The 20,493-nt window shown below is 36.4% G+C and overlaps 2 protein-coding genes across 7 annotated transcripts in view; one reads left to right on the forward strand and one right to left on the reverse strand.

The window, feature by feature from the left end:
* LOC122826239 overlaps positions 1–6,157 on the reverse strand; it is a 75,850-nt gene extending 69,693 nt beyond the window's left edge. For 5 of the 6 annotated variants that reach the window (XM_044107838.1, XM_044107837.1, XM_044107840.1 and 2 more), the window contains exon 1: positions 6,025–6,157. The gene's annotated coding sequence lies outside the window, so the exon portion shown is untranslated. The remainder of the gene's footprint in view (positions 1–6,024) is intronic. The other variant, XM_044107836.1, reaches the window with a different exon arrangement.
* On the forward strand, positions 1,177–20,329 carry pah (phenylalanine hydroxylase). Its single transcript, XM_044107845.1, has 13 exons — positions 1,177–1,310; positions 1,934–2,050; positions 6,041–6,224; positions 11,346–11,434; positions 11,847–11,914; positions 13,883–14,079; positions 14,901–15,036; positions 15,116–15,185; positions 15,302–15,358; positions 16,267–16,362; positions 17,498–17,631; positions 18,630–18,745; positions 19,915–20,329. Exons 1-13 carry the CDS (start codon positions 1,239–1,241, stop codon positions 19,956–19,958), a joined length of 1,380 nt encoding a protein of 459 aa, XP_043963780.1. The 5' UTR covers positions 1,177–1,238; the 3' UTR covers positions 19,959–20,329.
* The last annotated feature ends 164 nt before the right edge of the window (positions 20,330–20,493 follow it).

Genomic DNA, 20,493 nt, shown 5'->3' on the forward strand with positions numbered 1-20,493 from the left:
TGGATTTATCCTGGTAGGTGATTCTGGCTCCTTAATGAGGCAATGAAGCCTTCAAACTGCTTCACCACGTAGAGACCAAGCACCCTGTGCATAAGCAACACTTCAGGTGTCATTGTCTCTCATCACATCACTCATAAAAGTCCAACAGGTTCGGTCGGTTCGTGTGTCCAACAACACGGCAGGAGCAACACGCCACACATGAACCGATTCCAGAAGAAAATCCAGCAAAATCCCCAACATACCATACATGAATTTAGAATAATCAAACACGGATGACGATGTAGAAGCAGCAGTGATAGTTTGTGGGCTCATTTCAAGAGATAAAAGACGTAGCAAAAAGAAAAGGCGTTGGATAGAAGATGGCGGGAGCAGCCGCTCTATTTGCTGCACTGTGATTTGGAGGCCAGTTAAGTTTGTTTGTAGTTAACATTTTTAACTAAATAAAGATCCATGTTTATTAAGTTTCTACAGTTTCTACATATCACCTCCGATGTCCACCGGACTCTCAGTTGCCATGTCAACTGTCTGGGATTCCCCTCCGTTCTTACGTCACCGCGCTTTCTGATTGGCTACCTGTCACATTCAACAGGCTGCTTAACGCTCCCAGTCAGGGAAAAATTTTTTAATTGTGCCACATTAACTAGGTTTTAGCTGACACACCAACATGCAGAAACCTTATCTGACGATTCACCCCCCTTTTGTCGGGGACATTGTCACCGATGTAAAATTTTTGTTCAATATTGGGACCGATACAGATTTAGATATCGGATCGGTGCATCTCTAGTCCAGAGCAGAGGAGGACACTAGTTGGTTTTTAGACCTTTGTTGAGGTAGATAAGATTCGGCTTCAGACGATCACCAATCTCCCAAAATTAAGGAATTCTGCGCTGATAAATTGGTGTAAAGCTATGTGTAAATACTGAATTTACACACCATGTGTTGGACCGTATCAGCTGCAGATATTTCTAACTGTTTTCAGGTCAACCAGGTTGCAGGAGACCAAACTGTTTTTGCAAGCAGGCTTTCATGAGTGTCGCCTCGGGGGCCAGCGGCGGCCAACAGGATCCAGATGTGATCACAACAGTTCTGTTTCATAACCGTCCTGTGACATACCAATACACACGCACGCACACACAGGGGGTGTGGCATCACGTGGCCACGTAAAGTTAAAACCCGACGCACAGGAGAGGCTCAGAGACGGAGAAACCAGCATCAGATCATCATAACCTGCGGAGACGATGGACGCCGCTTACAAGAGAGTGAACGGAGACTACAGCCCGGAGGAAGAGACAGGAGAGCCGGGCACTGGGGTAAAAATATAAAATATCACTTTTCTCTTACTCTAAACAAACTAATCCACATATTTCATACATGTTTGTTTGATTTTTAAAGGATTTTACAGCCAAATTTTGCTCCTTATCGATGGAAAATTCTGGTCAGAGCAAAAAACAACAGCAAGTTCTGCCTTTATGAGCCGTGAATAGAAAGTAAAACAGCTGATGTGAGTGAAAAACAAACAAAGCCTTTTCTAATGCATAGATCCACTGTCAGGAACTTTCAGCAGCTGAAATTTTGCTCAATAAAAATGCAACTTTTTAGCAAACTTTCAATTCCAATAGCAAGAGCTGCTTTGGCAATAATGTGCAATTTTCAGCTTTTAAAAATGCAAAAGAAATTCCAGATTTTTCTCAGTTCTGCTCTGCAGAAGGAAAAGTTTTGTGCATTTCCCGGGACCAGTTGGGTACATTTGGTCATGGAAGCGCAGGAATGCCGGGTTCAGACTCCAGAGGTCAAAGGGTGCAAAGTCTGCTTCAGGGTCGTCTCCTGAATGTCACGGCTCAGAATGAGATCTCACGCTTGACCCGTCAGCAGACAAAAACAGAAATTGAGCTATGAGTTCCAGTAAATATGAATATTTTATTACTTTTTCCAGAAAAGAAGGAACTCGTATCTGGAGGAAGACACCAGCAGGAAGTCGGAGGTGATCACCTGCATCTTTTCCCTGAAGGAGGAGGTTGGAGCTCTGGCTAAGGCCCTGCGGCTCTTTGAGGTAAAAAATTAACTTAACATTTGTCCTAATGTATATCTGACTTAGAATACATGAGAATTAGCTTTATTTGCTTTAAGGGGTAGTTCAAAAATTTACTTTCTGCTCCAGGGAACAAAATATTTTTAAACACCACTGGCTTTTTCATGATGCAATCTTGATGACGCATCGTAGCTTTGTCAAGTTACAGATTAACATGAAACAAAACACACGCATGTAGAAACAGGGTTTCAGCGTCTAAAACTTAAATTTAGAAAGTTTTCTTTTATTTTAGCACAGTTTGGATAAAAATATAAAGTTTTTTTTTGTTTGTTTGTTTTTGTATCAAATTTTAAGAAATTTAAAGATCCAGTTTGATTTCGTTTGGAAATCAGTCGTGTGTAAACAGCAAGAAGCTCTTTGATCTGCTGACGTTTCGCCTGCAGGTTATCTCTTTTTTATTAAAGCGGACATGGGAGGAAACTTTCCCCTCTCTCTGGTGTTCAGCCAGAAACTTTAGGAGTTAAAATAATCTAAAACACTTGTGATTTTCTAACACAAACACACACTGTCCGTGAGTTAGAAAACAAGCCTTTCCATTCTAATTTAACTGCTGTTAGACTTTTAAAGAAAGTCTACCAGCAGTTGACTTTCTTTAAAAATGCAATTCTATCATGAATTACATCTTTCAGACTTTACAGCTGAGATCAGATTTCATTGAACTCAAGTTTTAAATATCTAGTCGTCAATTTGTTCCAGAACTGAAAAAAAATATGAACCAGTCCCCCAGCATGATGCTGCCATCGCCATACTCTACAGTTCCATCTTGGCTTTAAATAATAAACTGCTACAGTTTAATTCAAATGTGTTTTGTATATTTTCAAAACCACAAAAACAAATTTTAAGCATTTATCAAGAATAAATATGGCTGACAACCAGTGCAAAACAGCCCCAAAGCATGATGCTGCCACCACCATGCTCAACTGTAGCTTCAATGTTCTTATGTTTGAAAGCCTCAGCTTAGCTAAACAGCTCAATTTATGCCTGATTATAACATTAAACTTTTTCCTAGAAAGTTGGACGAAGCTCCAAAGTCAACTATGATTAAAATCCAAGTGCATGATGGGAAATAAATCAGCTTCAAATAACTCCACAAATTCTGTGACAGAGATGTCAGAAAGTTGTTCACAGAAACAAAACGTGTGGCTGACATTCAACCAAATCTTAGCAAGCTTGTGTAAGTGTTTACATTTAAAATGAGACATTTCCGTTCTATCTACAAATCTCTGAAATTAAATTTAGCAGTGGTTTTAGGATTGCCAAAATTAAAAAGAGATTAATTTGCATTATCTTCAAAATCACTTTTTTTTGTATTTCTTTAAACAATTTTAGGTCATTGCTTTGCTAGTGTCTTATCAGTTGACTCAAAACATTTTGGTTAAATTAAATGGAGGCAAATTTTCAAATTTCATAAGAATCTGTTTAAATAATTATCCACAAGTATCTGAATGTTCATTTAACTCTTCTCAAGGATAGAAAAGCATTTCTAACAGGCTTGCAACAAATTGGCAAAGATAGCAAAAATATTAAGAATATGGAATAGATACACAAATTGCTTGCCATACTGGTGCAGTTATACCAGCACTGGGCTTGCCATAAGATACCACTCTCATTTGCTGCTGTACTACTCTAGAGATTAAACTAATGCACCCTTGCATTAACGTGGTGTGGAGAGCTTTAGATAGTCGCTAGAACAGAAGAGGTTTAGGGACACTGAAAGATAAAAGTTTTTTTTCTCAATTCTGACTTTTGATCCAAGAAATTTTAAGTTTTTTGTACTATTTAGAGTCAAAATTCTGAGATTAAACTCCGGTTTTCTTCTTCTAGATGAGAGATATTTAATCATTTTAAACAATAATTGTTAGCTTAACCTCACAGGATGCAACAAGATACAGATTAATCTCCTGGCTTATGTAATTAATCAACTGACTTGTTTTGCTTTCCACCTTGTTTTCGTTCTAGAGAAGTTTCTATAATAATATATTCTGGGATAAACTAAATATTTGCAGTGAAAACGATCGATTGATTATTGAATACGTGACAGTATGAATGCCTGAGTAAACAATGATTGGCAGAAAAGCAGCATACCCTTTAAGTCCATGTTTTTCTTTTTGTGAACACAAAAAAATAAATTCTAAAATACTAATAAATAATGTTTTGGTTTGAGTGGAATTTGTGAGGTTTTGGCTCTAATCAATGCCAAGTCTGAGTAAAAGTGTTGCCGTCAACAAGCAGCTGTAAAGTTTTTGGTGAACCTATGAGCTGCCGCTATGCTGATCCTCCCCCTGCTCCACCCCCACCACAAACCATGAACACAGAACCGACTCCCTGCTGTTTAGATACGAACTGATTCCACTACAACATTAACGCCAACGCTCTGATGAAGACAGCTTGAAGAGGAAACATGTTTCATGTGTCTTATCTTCACTCAAAACCTGACAAATTACAACTTCCTGACTGTTAATCGGCCAGGAACTCCAGCCACTTGACTGCGTGGTTCACATGTGACGCCGAGTCATGCCAAAGGTCGACCTTGAACCTTTCAGGCTGATGCAACATTATTGTTGTCGTCAGCAGGACTCATGAAGGAGCGACTCTTTGTAAAGAGAAATCAGAAAAAGTAACAGCAGCATCCTGATGATTTAACACTCTGTTATTTTTCACTCAAAAATATCAGATGCAGTTCAGTTTTTAGCTTTCATATAAAGATAGAAAAGGTAAGGACGCACAGTGGGATATTCAAACAGAATGAAGTGGGATAAGATGAGATTTTATTTTTAATTTAATTAATTTACAGATTAAAGTTAACATTTCACATGTTGACATAAACACAAGTTTTGAATAAAAATGAGTAGTTTTCTTATACAGTCTACCTCTTCTCTCAAAAATTTATTTTGACTTATATTTTTCCAGTTTTGTAAGACAATACTTTCCAAGGGGTTATCCTTGAAAAAAAGAAATAAATGAAATTTAAGCAACTAAGATGGACAAATACATCTTAAACACAAAACAGGCAATGTGTATAGATATTCAAATTCAAAATTTATTTATCCCTAAGGGAAATTAAATAAATGAAAATATATGTTTAAATATACCTTAAATATTGAAATATATAATAAAAAACATGTAAATAGCACTTCACTGAATCAATATACCTGGACTGAATATTATATTTTATTGTTTTATAAAGTAGAAACTGATCTCTTCCCTCTTGTTTCTTTAAAAGTTCTAACTTGGGTTTTTTACAAAAGTCCCTGCTCATCTCATATTATGAATGCTGTCTCTTTTAATAAATCCTTTTTGTACATGTAAATATAATTAAATCTTCAAATTTCATTAAATTTAAACTGAAGTACAACCGACTTGTTAGATAATTCTTACTGCTCTTTTTTGCAAAGTAAAATATAATAATCATATCAACTTTAATCTATTTTTTAAGAATGCTGGAGGAACAGAAATGCATGGCCCCACACTTAAAAGTGGAATAGGAACCAGATGGGGGTAAATTAGGGTCCCTCTCACTCACGCCTCTTCTTTTAAGCCTATAGTAGAAAGAGAACAACATACTCCCTCTTCCTCCCCCAAATGTTGCGTAAACAAGAAAGCACACACAAACAAAGACTTAGCACACGTGCTAGGTGTCTTCCATGTTGGCCGTTGAAGAAAACACTTAGAAATGCCAACAAGAAGCGTCTGGAAAGCTTGTGGTTTTGGAGTGTTGTTAAAGAAAGCAGAAATGCCTTCATGAAGTGGATTTGTGAATGCACTCTTTATGCAAGTCTAGTTTGGCTGAGTTAGTTTGCAGACAGAGTTCAAGGCTGGTGACAGCAGGTCATGGACTCGATGCGTGCTGATAAACCCACGACTTTAGTTATCACACAACACCCTCTAGTGGTGACAGAAAGGAAGTGCTCTTAAACAGATAAAGGGTTACTTACCTTTTCATTTGTGTAGGATAATGGCATCAATCTGACACACATCGAGTCCCGTCCTTCACGGATGAACAAAGAAGAGTACGAGTTCTTCATCAGTGTGGAGCCCAGCTGCTCTCAGGCCCTGGATGAGGTTATCGACAGCCTACGCACGCAGATCAGCGGCCATGTGCACGAGCTGTCACGCAACAAGCAAAAGGACACAGGTTAGCATGAAAACACAACATGACAGTTAACTAACTGAGGACTAAGTGCTAACCTTTTCATTTTAATTGTGCAATTTTTCAAATGTAACCTCTAATGTTTAAATAATCAATATGTTTACCAGTTAAACAAATACAAGGACAATGCAGTAGTAGGACTGAGAAAAACAAACTTGCAGCTTTTGGTGAAAAGTTAAAAAGAAAACTTACTTAAAATGTGTTTACCTTGTTAATAATGACTTTATGAAGCCTGAGAATAAAGACTAGATTTGCTTTGTAACAATGTATATATTTAACAAAAACCTTTATTAGACCTTTGAGGGGGTAAGGTGTTAATTGATGTGAATACGTGACATTTTGCTGAACATGTTCGGCATTTTTTTTATTTATACATTTAAATATACATTCTCAGTTGTAAAACTTTTTACGCTATATGTCTAGTTATTATACATCTATTTATTAGTTGCTTAGGATAATTTTTAGTTAGACTGTGACTTTTATTGTTACTCAATGTTAGTAACGCCCTGTTTTGTATCACTGCGGGATAGTGAGAAACGTCATTTCGATTCCCTTGTATGTCTGGACATGTAAGAGGAATTGACAATAAAGCTGATTGATTGATTGATTGATTGAATTTGTGAATAATTTCATATGAAAAATGAATACACAATAAAACAAAAAAAAAACAAGGAAATATTTTCCCACCCCTAATATGCAATAAGCGTAGCGCTCTCACCCTAAACTCCAGTCCTCCAGAGCCAGGTGAACACGGCGCCGTGAAACTTTTAGGTGTCTCTACTGCAGCACACCTGGCTCCAGTATTAGCTAATTAGTACAGCTCTGTAACGCGGCTTCACTGCATGCTAGTGGGGCAGCTAACTTAGCTCAGCAACAGACAGCTGTTTCTAAACAAAAACATATTCCGGAACAGTATTCAACTTAACACGAATTCTTTAATTAATTACATTATGTTACTGACTTTTGTGTAGCTCAAAAGCTGATAAAACACTGAAATTAAATCAACATATTTAAAGACGTTACGTATGCTAACAGCTAACAGTTAGCTAGCCGTTAGAACACGAAGAAGGAAGGAGTGAACAATCATGCGAATGTTGCTACTTTGCTATGCATTCAAACCACTTCCGCAAAGCTATACTTTAAAAATATTTAGTGAAAGTTGTGAAGCATATTTTGGCCAGGTGTTAAGGTTTCAACTTATTCTTCGGAAACGCTCCAGAAAACCCTGTGCGGCTACTTTTTTGTTTTATTTTATTTTTTTTAAAGAAAGTAAACTACATTTCTTTTGGTCTAAATCACATGTGTCAAACTCAAGGCCCGTGGGCCAAATCCGGGCCACCATAGTTTTTTTTATGTGGCCCTTTAGATTATAAACACTAAGTGAGCCTAAATATGTTATCAATCAAATCAATGCAGTTTTTATCTGTTTATTGACAAATTTGATCAATCAGTCCCTCCAGTGTCTTCAGAATTACCATGAAAATTCACACAAAATCAACAAATCCCCACACTTCTTTGTGCTAACACATAATTGTATTATAATTTACTTGTACTAAACAACTGCCTCAGCCTTAATTGATGTCAGATTACAGTCCATAATCTATACAGCGAGTAATAAATAGTTACATTTACCGTCATAAATAAGCACAAATATTGCAAATATTTCCAAATTAATACCAGAAACACAAAATCATGGGGGGCGACTGAAAATATGTTAAGTAATATTATTTAATTTAAAGAATTGATTGATATAACAGTTTGTGAACAGGTTTCATCAATGCATTCAGGCTCAAAACGAAAATGAGTTTGACACCCCTGGTCTAGATAATGAAAAGAAAAGTTGAGTCTTATCCTGACCATGAATGTTTGGGTGAAATTTAAATACTGACATCTTCAAAGCCATGGTTGAAATAAATTTTATGAAGCTGCCATTATTACCACTGAAGTGTCTCTCTTTTTTTTTTTTTTTTTTACCAAAGACAGACATGGTAGTAGACAGTGAGCGTCGCCAGTAGGACTCATGTCCCCTCTCCTCCACCCAGACCTCTTTATTAGTTGTTTCCAGAAACACATTAGTTTAGCTACTGAGGACCAACAGGCATGGCGCAGACAGAGGACCTCTATGTTTCTCACAGGGAGACAGAATATGCAGAGGTCATGGCAGACTGAGTCAGACAGGGCCACCAAGGATCAATGTAGACACCAAGGTCAACTGGTCAGGGTCAAGTTGGATGCAGGGAATTTACAGCCTGTTTTGGAGACAGGCTGTTTATAGGCGAGCCTGATCTGGGGTCTGTTGTCCCTATGGGGCCCGAGGCTAGAACACACTACTAAAATGTAGATTGATCACTGGACCATTGTGTTTTCTGTGCACCGTAAATCTGAATGAACGAGCAGCGTTATGTACTTAAATACTGCATTAAAGACCAAGCACAAGAAATAATAATCAATTTGTACCACTGAAGAGGTAGAAAATAGGAGCTTTTCACAGATAACTTTGCATATTTTATTAATTTAAAGCAGGGGTCTCAAACTCAATTTCCCTGGGGGCCGATGGAGGTAGAGTCTGGGTGAGGCTGGGCCGCATCGGGTTTTCCACAAGAAAAGCTCTTACAAAAACATTCCAATGTTATCAAATGACTTTATTTTTATTTTTTAAACACAAAATAAGATGAAAAAATAAATAAATTAACAATTCATAAGAAAAAAAATAATCAGTAATAAATAAATAAAATATAATAATAACACAGCAGCTATAGAAGACTAGATAAATGTAATTATAATATTTCAGATTCAAATGGCTGTATTAACAGTTCTTTAACCTTTAACTTTCTGAACGCATACATTATACTGTTTTATAACAGTTTAAAAGCTGAAAAATGGGCTACTTTTTTTTTTTTTTTTAAAGAATCTAAGATGCTAAGGTAAGTCTGGACCTGTACAAGTATGTGCTCCCAAAAGACACATGGTCCGCTTGAACATTTGGCTCTTTATTGACAAATTTGATCAATCAATCAATCAATCAATCAACTTGGCTTTGAGTTCAGAGAGGCACTGCAGGTCAATGAGCTCCATTTGAAGCACTGTGATTGGTAAGTTAGTTCAGCTCCGCACACAACACTGAAAAGTGCCAATCATATCAAACAGGGCAGTGTTGGTATAGTTACTTTGAAAAAGTAACTTTAATCGGACTACTGATTACTCCTTGAAAAGTAACTTAGTTAGATTACTGACTAGTTACACTAAAAGTAATTTTTAGTTACTTTCAGCAGGTGCTAACAACAACGCTCCGCCTCCTGTGAAAATCACATTGAGCTTTGCCAATACTTTTTGTAAGCTATTTTATAATGGTAACATCAACAATGTGTCTCCACTGATAAGGTTGAACTGAAGAGGAGATTGTAGAAAAAAACGTGAGTAGTTTATGTGGTCCACTGTTGTCTGGAAAACTCTAAGAAGGATTTTAAAGCCCCCCTCCTCCCCCAGCCTCCAGGTTCTGCGTTACGGCCCTGCGTTTGGTGTCACTACAGAGCTCCTCCTGCAGCTCACAGCTCAGATGGCTGACACTTATCTTAGTATTAATAATTGAATTAAGTTTCCATTATAATTATTGGAAACTACGGCGTTCATTCGTGGCTGTTTTCACGTTATATTAAGCTGTTCATATTGGTTTCGATATTTGCAGTTTTCTGGGCGCAACTTCGAAGCTCGGCGTCATTGAGAGGTAATAATAAAGTTGACATTAACAACAGCGGACGGATCATCCTAAATGATGGACATGACTGAGTGAAAACTACCTTAATGACACAACCAAATTCTGGGATTTATTATGAGTCTCTGTCCACCCAGACCTCTTTATTAGTTGTTTCCAGAAACACATTCATTTAGCTACTGAGGACCAACAGGGACTTGTCAGCAGAATCTCAAAATAGTTCCAGTTTTTCCACCAACAAAATGCGCATCTCCCTCCATTGTTTATATGTCGGGTCACTCGACAAGACGAGTAGAGGAAATACGATTAAATTACAAAAAGAAGATAGTAACGCAAAAATGATTTTGATAAGTAACTGTAGTCTGACTACTGGATTTGAAATAGCATATTACCGTTACTGAGTGGTCCGACGTCAGTAACGTTACAAATTAACGCGTTACTGACATCACTGCTCGCGGGCCACACTAACATTAAACTTTCATATTAAGGTGGGGGCCACAAACTATCGTCCCGAGGGCCGCAGTTGGCCCGCGGGCCGCGAGTCTGAGACCCCTGATTTAAAGAAATTTTGAAGAATAACAGAATTATTCTCTCTTAATATTTATTCCAAGTAGCTAGACATCCCTTTCTGTGAAAAAAAATAGGACACCATATGAAATCCTTAGTCGTTTAATAACAAATCTAATAATACTAAAAATGTCAAATAATAATAATAATAAATCCATTAAAACTGAAGAGAAATGCTTTAAAACTAAAATTTGGTGTGTGATGAATTAGGAAAACTCCACATTCACTCCCAATCTGGCTGCCCAGTGTAGGAATGAAACAATTAATGGGATAAATTGTGATTAATCAATTACTGCAATAACCGTTAACTAATTTAGTAATTGATTAATAATTAACTGGTGTTAATTGCTAATTAACACCAGTTAAATGACTTTTTCTAAGTCACTTTTTCTAATGACTTAGAAAAAAGCCATTATTCAGAGCTGTAATTAAAACTGTACAAAATACAAATACGTTTTGTAATGAAGATAAAAACATGTTTGTCTGTAAATATTTTTTAGCCAAAATTCTCAAGCGGTTTAGTTTTAGCTTCACCCAATTGAATTCACTAAAGGAATGTTATGTTACTACTTTTAAAAAGGGATTAAAGTATTTTATTTATAGTGTAATATTCTATATAAAATATTGAAGTAGCTAAATGGAAAATCAAAAAATTTGCCCATTTTTTATCCAATTAATCATTAAAATAATCAATTACTGAAATAATAATTGGTTGCTGCTCTTATCCAATGAAGATCAACCCAAGAGTAAATATCTGATGCAAAATAAAGTGTTCAAACCCCATAAAAGGTCAATAAAAACATCTAATAAATGTCTTTATCCTTCAGTGCCATGGTTCCCGAAGGACATCCAGGACTTGGACCGCTTTGCCAACCAGATCCTTAGCTACGGTTCTGAGCTGGATGCTGATCACCCGGTGAGTTCTGACTCATCCATCATCTTGTTTCTCCACATCCTGCATCTTCCCTGCATGTTTTCATAAACACACGCACATCCATGCGGCTCATAAAAAGCCGGGCCGAGAAGATGACAGGGCACACTCCAGCGTCCATTGTAATGGAAAGTACACAGACTCACAAATTGATGTCATTGCTTTAATTGAGCCCCTGTAATTATATATAATTGCTCCCTTTTGCTAGTGTCATTAAAGCAAAATGGATTTGCTCTGAACTGAAAGACACTCCTCAAAGGTTTCATTTGAATATGTAGATGGAGGCTCTTGTTGGAGACGGTGTGCATAATGCTGTCAAAGGCCACAGAGGGTTTAGCGGAGGATTTCCACTCTTTGATTTATCAGTTCTAACATGGATTTCCCTTTATGCGTTCAGGGCTTCAAAGATCCGGTGTACAGAGCCCGCAGGAAGGAGTTCGCTGACATCGCCTACAACTACAGACAGTAACTACTCTCTTTAAAAAGTAGATTTTTTGGTTTTAGAGTGTGAAATGTTAGCATATGCTGCAAAAACACAATTTTATCAAGTAATTATGGGCTAATTTCAAGTGCAAATGTCTTAAAGGTAATTCACAAGTAACTTTTCAGCAAGATATAAGAGCTTTTTTTTAACTCAATAATTTCTTAAAATTGATAAAACCTAGCTAGTTCCACAGACCGATTTTTTCACTCCTAACAAAACATTTTCTGTATGTTAAAACTTGCACTTTTTCCATCAATATTAAGGATTTACCGACTTAAAACAAGTTTCAAAATCTCTTATTTCAAGTGTACTAAGATATTTTCACTAGAAACTAGACCAAAATTACTTTTGTGTTTTTACAGTGTAGTTTACGTTCTTTTTTTTTTTGCCTTGAAAATTAAAATAATTTGTTTTTTTTCTTTTTAATTTGGGTTCAATTGAATATTAAGAACAAGAACAGAGTCAAGCAAAAGCATCCATATCCCTTAAGATTTTCCACATTACATCCACAAACTTTTGTAGATTTTATTGGGAATTTATGTGGGAGAATCTTCAGCCATGAAACAAAACAAACATGGAGCCAGAGCAACACGGAAACATTAAGATGTATCTGAAGGGCCTAGTTGAAGTCCAATTGAGAATAAGACAATAAATAGTTCTTCATAGATGCTTCCCATCCAATCTGACTGAGCTAGCAAAAATAAAAAGTTTTTAGATGGGAAACTTTAGCTGGAGTTGGAACAAAATATGTTTTTTTACATATTTGTTGAAACTGTCACTATGTTGTGACATTATCAGAGATAATTTGAGGAAAAAAACAAAAATCGTCCTTCTTTGCCATCTCCGAGTGGTCGTTAGAAACAACCAATCAGAGTCAGGAGGAGGGTCCTAGCGCTGTCAATCATGCTCACGTACGTGTCGCTCTCCCTCCCCCTTCATTTCTCTCAGCTACAATACAGATTATCACTATCAGCATAGTAAAGCCACCAATAACAGTGATAAACAGTTTTCCTGTTACGATAAGTTGTTTCATTGTCATCAGCACATTTAGTAGAGCGTTCACGAGATTGATTGACGGCATGGGCGTAGGTTTGGGTATGGACGGTCGTGACATATCACGACCAATATTCAAGGGATATAAAATAGTCCCGACCAATTTTTGCCATATTAATAAAAATAAAAAAATATATGTATTTTTTAACAAAAACAAAATAAATAAACGAAAATTTACAATGATTAGTTTAATATTTCAATATACTACGCAGTGGTAGCATTCATTTTAAAATTCGCTGTGATGAACTATGACGACCCATGCCGCTATTGGCTCAAAGAACGTGGATCTACATTCTTTGATTGGCTGCAACAGGCGGCGGCCAGCTGGCCACACGCGGAACGGAAGCTGGGTCCATGGTGCTGAAAGTGAACGCGTCTCCTTCTGAGTTTGACATTTATTATGAGTCTCTGAGACCAAAAAAGAAAAGGACGACAGACATTAGAAGTTATTTCGCTACCTCGGCTGTAAGTACAGTTAGTGGACCCATAAGTTAGATATCTATCACGCAACGCATTTGTGGTAAAGTCCGGTGTTTAGTAAGGTTAGCACTGAATGTGAGGTAGAATAGGAATTTTGAAAAGGAAAAAGTAAAGTGTTCTTGAACTGATCTGCTGAGTATGACTGCATCTGGTTGTATACACAAGATGTATGATCACGTTATGGTTATGGTTGGAGGAAGGGGGTTATTAAGCCACTTCACCGTTATTCCCGGTTCTTGTTGGTCTACAACATAAAGACATTACTGTATGTGTTTGTTGGGTTTTTCAAGACACTAAGTCAGGTTACTTTGCCACGTGTGCAGCAAATATCTCAGGTCTCATTTGATTAGTTAATCTGTTAAACAAACTGCTATCCTTTTATGTATCTGATATGTTTACCTTTGTCTGTGTCCCAGTGGCCAGGCCATCCCCAGGATGGAGTACACAGAGGAGGAGAAGGCCACATGGGGAGTTGTGTTCAGGGAGCTCAAGGCTCTGTACCCGACTCATGCCTGCCGCGAACACAACCGAGTTTTCCCTCTGCTGGAGGAATACTGCGGCTACAAGCCGGACAACATCCCGCAGCTGGAGGACGTCTCCCGCTTCCTGCAGTGTGAGTTTCATCCAGATGGAGCCAGACTCGACATTTGCAACTTTTGGCCTAAAAAACAGCAGGATTCAGATGAACTTCACCTGGTTCAACATTACAAATATTACTAATGAGACAATGAGATGTGGGCAATGTGTTAACATAACATCAAGTACCATTAAACATTTTCTTTAAAGTTTTGTCTTAAAGGGAATCATTCAGTTCTAAGTTATCAGTATTATTTTAGCTTTAATTGCTCACAGACATACAATACGACGAATCAGATATTATTTGATTACAAATATAGTTTGATTTTAGCTATTTTTATAGTTGGTGACTCTAATAAATTCAGATTAGAGCTGGGTAATAATCACATTAGACAATATCAATACCAATAGATAATCTGATAGAATATCCACTGGACTCCGATCCAGAACCACACGGCATTCTGGGAGATGTAGGCAGAGAAAAGGTTTAGCGGCTCAACCTCTCAGAGCAGCCTCAACTTTAACTCACTCGCTCTTTGGTTACCTAGTAACTCACTCATTATTTCGTTACCTAGCAACAGCCCGTTGAGTAACTCAATTGGACTTCAACAAGGCCCTGTTTAATTTCTTTTTCATTTTTTATTATTCTAGCAATAATAGGGAATTTAGGGAAATAGGATAGGGAATAATAGGGAATGAATAAAAATGTCTCTTTATGACCCACTGAGTCATGAATTTTTTACATAACACACAACGTGAAGCGTTGGAGATGGCTTGACCTAATGAAATGCCCCACTTCCTGTGTTTGTCTGTGGAAAACGCGTCATGTTGTGTTTCATGTCTGCTGCCCTCCCACAGCCTGTACTGGTTTTCGGCTCCGCCCAGTCGCCGGTCTGCTCTCATCCCGGGACTTCCTGGCCGGACTTGCCTTCCGAGTTTTCCATTCCACGCAGTACATCCGTCATGGCTCCGAGCCCACATACACACCTGAGCCGTACGCGTTCAAACATTTGTTAATAAATCAATTATGAATTTTACATTAATGATGTAAAATAACGTAATTTTTTTAACAGGGATGTTTGCCATGAACTCCTGGGACACGTTCCTCTGTTTGCTGACCCTGGTTTTGCCCAGTTTTCTCAGGTTTTCATCCTCCTAAAGCAAAAATCCTACATAATCTGCAACAAATTAATGTTTTAATTAAGTTTTTCTGTGGGAAGGTTAAGCTAAGGAGACATTGTCTTTTCTATTTTTTACAGGAAATTGGTCTTGCTTCTCTTGGTGCCCCTGATGAGTACATTGAGAAACTCGCTACTGTGAGTATATTATTTAGGGAAAAAAATAACTATACAATAATAATACTGTTCCAGAAAGAGTATAATTGTTAAAAGTAAATAGCTTCTGTAAAACTAAAAACATCCCACTAATACTTTTGCCTAAAAAATTAAATAGAACCAACTAATTTATTTAAGTTTTACAAAGGTAAAGATTTTACACATTGTGACTCACTTCACTAACTTAGTTATTATATAAGGAAATAAATCACCAAATAAATATTTACAGCCTAGTTCTTAGCAACAACTAAAAAAAACAGCAAAGTTTTACGTTTTTCTCTCTTTTTTGTTTTAAAACCAAAAAATAGAAATAAAACAATGATTCTTTAAAAAAAAGTCAACAAAATTCCTAATAGATGCATATATATTTTGTCCAAATTGTCATGTAACTATTGTGACTCTAAACGAGTTAATAAATGATTCTAAAGTAGGGGTGCCCAAAGTGTGGCTCATGGGCCATTTGTAGCCCTTGGACTAATTTTGTGCGGCCACCAACCGCAAATCAAGAATGATGCAAATAACTCCCATCCACCCATATGTTTAACAAAGGATTCATCTGTTTGTAACCAAACTTTTATAATAAGTAGAACCACGTTGCTGCACCCAAATCAGCTTTTATGTAATCAATTAAACTTCGTTAAACATAACAAGATGACAGAAGTTATTTTCTTTCAACAGAGAATACATTTGTTCAATTGAGCTCAAAAGAATTTGAAAATTAGTTGGATCTATGATAAATAACATCCCTTTCCTACAAATATTTGCATGATTTTAGTTTTTACTTGTATTTTCTCGGCCCACAAGAATGTTTGGTCACTAAAGTTGTAGAGGAAGTAAGATTTTAAAAAAAGAAGCGTTGAGATCAGATTTTACGTATTTTGTGTTTTCAGGTTTACTGGTTCACCGTTGAGTATGGCCTCTGCAAGCAAGGCTCCGACATCAAGGTGTACGGAGCCGGTCTGCTGTCGTCGTTTGGAGAGCTGAAGGTAACAGGAAGCATTCAAACATTATGTGTTATAGCAGTGTTTCTCAAAGTGGGGGTCGCAGGCCGCAACGGGGCCACCGGGGGAGACGATGGTGGCCTGGGAAAGTTGAGGCACAATTAATTAAATCGTTTTGGGTTTTTTTTTTTTACAACAGAGCATCGGGGCAATTCTAAGAAAAGATAAATAACTAAAGAGAAAAAAAGTTTTTAAAAAAATGAAAACGGTGAAATCCTAATATTACATGCTTTTGAGAATAAATTTGAATATGAGAATAAACTTGTAGCATAAGAATAAGCTCATATTTTGAGAATAGTCATGAAATTACAAAAAAAGTTGAAATAATATGAGAATAAATTGGTAATATTATGAGAATAAAAACATAAGAAAAAAATTATTTTACAAGAATGAAGTCGACATAATACGAGTTTTAATAATGAGAATAAAGTTATATTATCAGATTAAAGTAATAAAGTCAAATTAATGACAAACAAAGCTGTAGTTGACTTTATTCTCATAATACTCTGTCATTATGTCATTTCTGGTGTAACTTTATTCTAATTATATTTTATTCTATTTTCTTAGACTTGTAGTATTTTAGATAATTACTTTAAAAGGGACATTAAAATAACTAATAACTGAAACATTATTTGTCATACTTATCTTTTGATTGGCTACCAGTCAAACTTATCAAGCTAACATAGCAAATGCTAAATGGAGGCCAAACATTGGTGCAGAAACTAAAATCAAACTAAAATCAGAAGGTATGCGGTTAGCATTCATGCTAAACGGATATTTCCTGCAGCCTTGTCTGTGGGTTAGCAAAGAGGCTAATGCTTATTTGGAGGCTTTAGCATGGGAAAGTTTGTTATAAGACATTTTGTTTCTCAGAGTGGGTTAGTGGTCCACTCAGGTTCAGTTTAATGTGTCAGTGGGGGAGCCCACCTGCTGGGCGGCTGTGTTTCAGTTCACTGGGTGAGCGAAGGAGAAAATCCAGGTCAGCTTCTTACATCATCATCATCTGTCAGCAGGAAGTGCACTCTGTCAAATCATGCTGCACTTCCTGCTTATTGTTGCTATGGAAACCATTGAGGATTCTGAAGCCATTCTGCTGTTTTTGTTTTATTATTATTTCCAGTACTGCCTAACAGATAAGCCCCAGCTGAAACCTTTTGACCCGGAGAAGACCAGCCAGCAGAAATACCCGATTACTGAGTACCAGCCCGTTTACTTCATTGCTGAGAGCTTCGAGGATGCCAAGGAGAAAGTGAGGTATGCGCTCCGTTTTTAGGCAATTCTCACTGTAAAAACAAAATGTAACCAGGCATTTATCTTCTTTCTAATGCAAATATCACAGAACACTTGAAACAAAACAAAACTAACCAACAAGCAAGAAGTAGCATATTTTAATTTAAAAAATTACTCTACTGGGCAACATTTTCCTACATATGCCACTGGAACTAGTACCTTTTATTCATATTTAAAAGTTATTTATTTAAAGCAAGATTCTAAATCAGAGGTTTGGGGGCCATTTGCGGCCCTTGCAATGATTATTTGCGGTCCTTGTCTATAATTTATGAATACCACAACTTTATTTCACCAGACTGTTGATGGTGAAATGATTAAAATGAATAAAATAAAACAATGTAGACAAATTAAAATAGTTCTAAAATGGAAAACACAAAATATTAATCTTATAACTAAAAATTTTGCTTTAATTTTAATTTGAGTACAAAATTTTTACAAAATTGGAGCAAATCAATTTATTAAACTATGATTAAAAAAGAAAAGAGCAGCCTAGAATACAAATAAGATGATTTATAATTTATTACTGTATAAAAATCTAAATATTATGTATTTAGTTTGTTTGTACAATACAATAATTTCTGCATTTTTCCTAAAAAAATCTCATTTTTATTTTTAACTTCACAGTTGCTAAAAGTTTGGACACCCTGTCCTATAAGTTAGTTTTGATATTTCCACAAGAAACGCAACTAAAAAGACTTGGTAAGATTTTTAATATTAGATTTTCACGTTGTTGATGTAAAAGTCCAATATGAACCAGTTCAAACCAGTGAATTAAACAATAACGCATTTTTATAAAAATAAAACTCTGCATTTGAACACATCATCCCTAGAGTGACTTTTCTCCCATAGACTGTAATAACCTACATCATGTTGGTGATTTGCATAAAATCCAGTGAAACATGTTAAAGTTTGATGTGACGGTTTGAGGATTGGATGTTTAGTTTGAGCTGCTTGTGAAACAGGAAGTTCGCCGCCACCATCCCCAGGCCGTTCTCGGTGCGCTACAACCCCTACACCCAAAGCATCGAGGTCCTCAACAACACGCAGCAGCTCACCAACCTGGCAGACTGCGTCCACAGTAAGACGCCGCTTCGTTTAGCACTCATTACTTTAACAACCTCTGTTTTGGGGCTAATCAGGAATCAATAGACGGCATCTATAATCAATCGCCTGAACAAACAACCGGTGGGGATTTCTGAGACTGGATGACTTTGGGGGAAAAAGTTTAAACGCATTTTTATTCTTTTTAAAAATCCAGATTTTTATTATCCTCAACTTTCCTGAGTTTAACCACAACTAAGAATATAAAATACATATAATACACCACATGGAAGGAAGGAGGAAGGAAAGAAAGAAGGAAAGAACACAAAGGATGAGAGAGGGAAGGAACTTAAGGTGGAAGAAAAGATGGAAGGAAGGGAGAAACAGAGAAAGGAGGATGACAAGGGATGAGATGGAGGGAACAAGGCATGAAGGAAGGAAGGAAAAAAGGATGAATGGAGAGAAAGGAAGGAAGCAAAGAAGAATGGAAGAAGAGAAAGGAAGGAAGGAAAACAGAAGACAAGCAATGAGATGGAAGCAACAAAACAGAAAGAAAGGAATGAAAAAGGAATGACTGAAAGAACGGAATGAATGAAGAAACGAGGGATGGGAGGAAGGAAGAAGAGTTTCATACAGGATAGAGAATAAAATCTGAACAGAAATGTGTTCAGATTTGTTTAGTTGATCAAATTTATGTAAGTATTTTCTCCTAACTTCATGTTCTTAACACTGAAGATAAAGAAAAGGTACAAATAAAACATTCTTATTATCATCTCATTGCTTTTCTGTATTTTAGATTTACTCCCAGCCTCTCAAAAGATTGAAAATAAATTAACATTATTAACATAATAGCCGCTTCTTAATTGAAACCTAAATTTAGCTTTGATGGGCTGCGTCAGAAGCATATAAATGAGGCGACTGAAAGGGTTTATTTTTATCTCACTGCTTATAAAATCTTTTTTTTAAAAAAACAAAAACACTTTGGTAAAACTTTATTTGACAAGATACTGTCAGAAACATGAATGTTTGTGTGGTCATTTGGTAAATATTAACACTTTTAAAGCAAACTTGCATTAAAAGTCCAGTAAAAGTGTTGTTATTGACCATTTAACATTCATGAAGGCTCCTTCAAATAAAGTATTACCAACACTTTTGTTCATCTTTTTACTAATTAAACTTTCTGGTTTGGTTTTTGATTTTCTTCAGGTGAGCTGGGGAAGTTGTGCGAAGCCCTGAAGAAACTGCAGTAGCTGCTGATCCAGTTCATATAAAATGATTGTTCAGTTTCTCTTGTTTCTTCTCAGTTTAGCTTAATGACAAATATAGCATACTGAATATTAGGGTAGAAAATGTATGAAATAAACTGTAGCATGAAATGTAAACAGGAATGTTTCGCTCAGTATTATAGCTGCATCAATGTTACTGAAGTTATCTTTAAAAATAGACGTATTTGGTAGTCAACATCTTTTAGTTAACTTTTGTTGAATATAAATTTCACTTGTAGCACTTTTCATTTCTCTGATTTGTTTCTACCCATTTTGTAGAGAAGATTTTTCCTGTTTCCACGTTTTACGTCTGTCTGACAAATGATTTTTATGCATTAAAATGTAATGAAAATAAATGTTTCATTTTCATTACATTCCTCAACAAACTCTGTAATTATGGTCAGAAATGTATCTTTAATGGATTCATATCTGGTGTTCAGGTCTAAACCTATTCTACTGAAAAATACTGTATCAATGGATGGATGGATGGATGGATGTATAAACAGATGGATGTTTAAGG

Source organism: Gambusia affinis, linkage group LG23 (assembly GCF_019740435.1).
Source record: "Gambusia affinis linkage group LG23, SWU_Gaff_1.0, whole genome shotgun sequence".
Lineage (NCBI taxonomy): Eukaryota > Metazoa > Chordata > Actinopteri > Cyprinodontiformes > Poeciliidae > Gambusia > Gambusia affinis.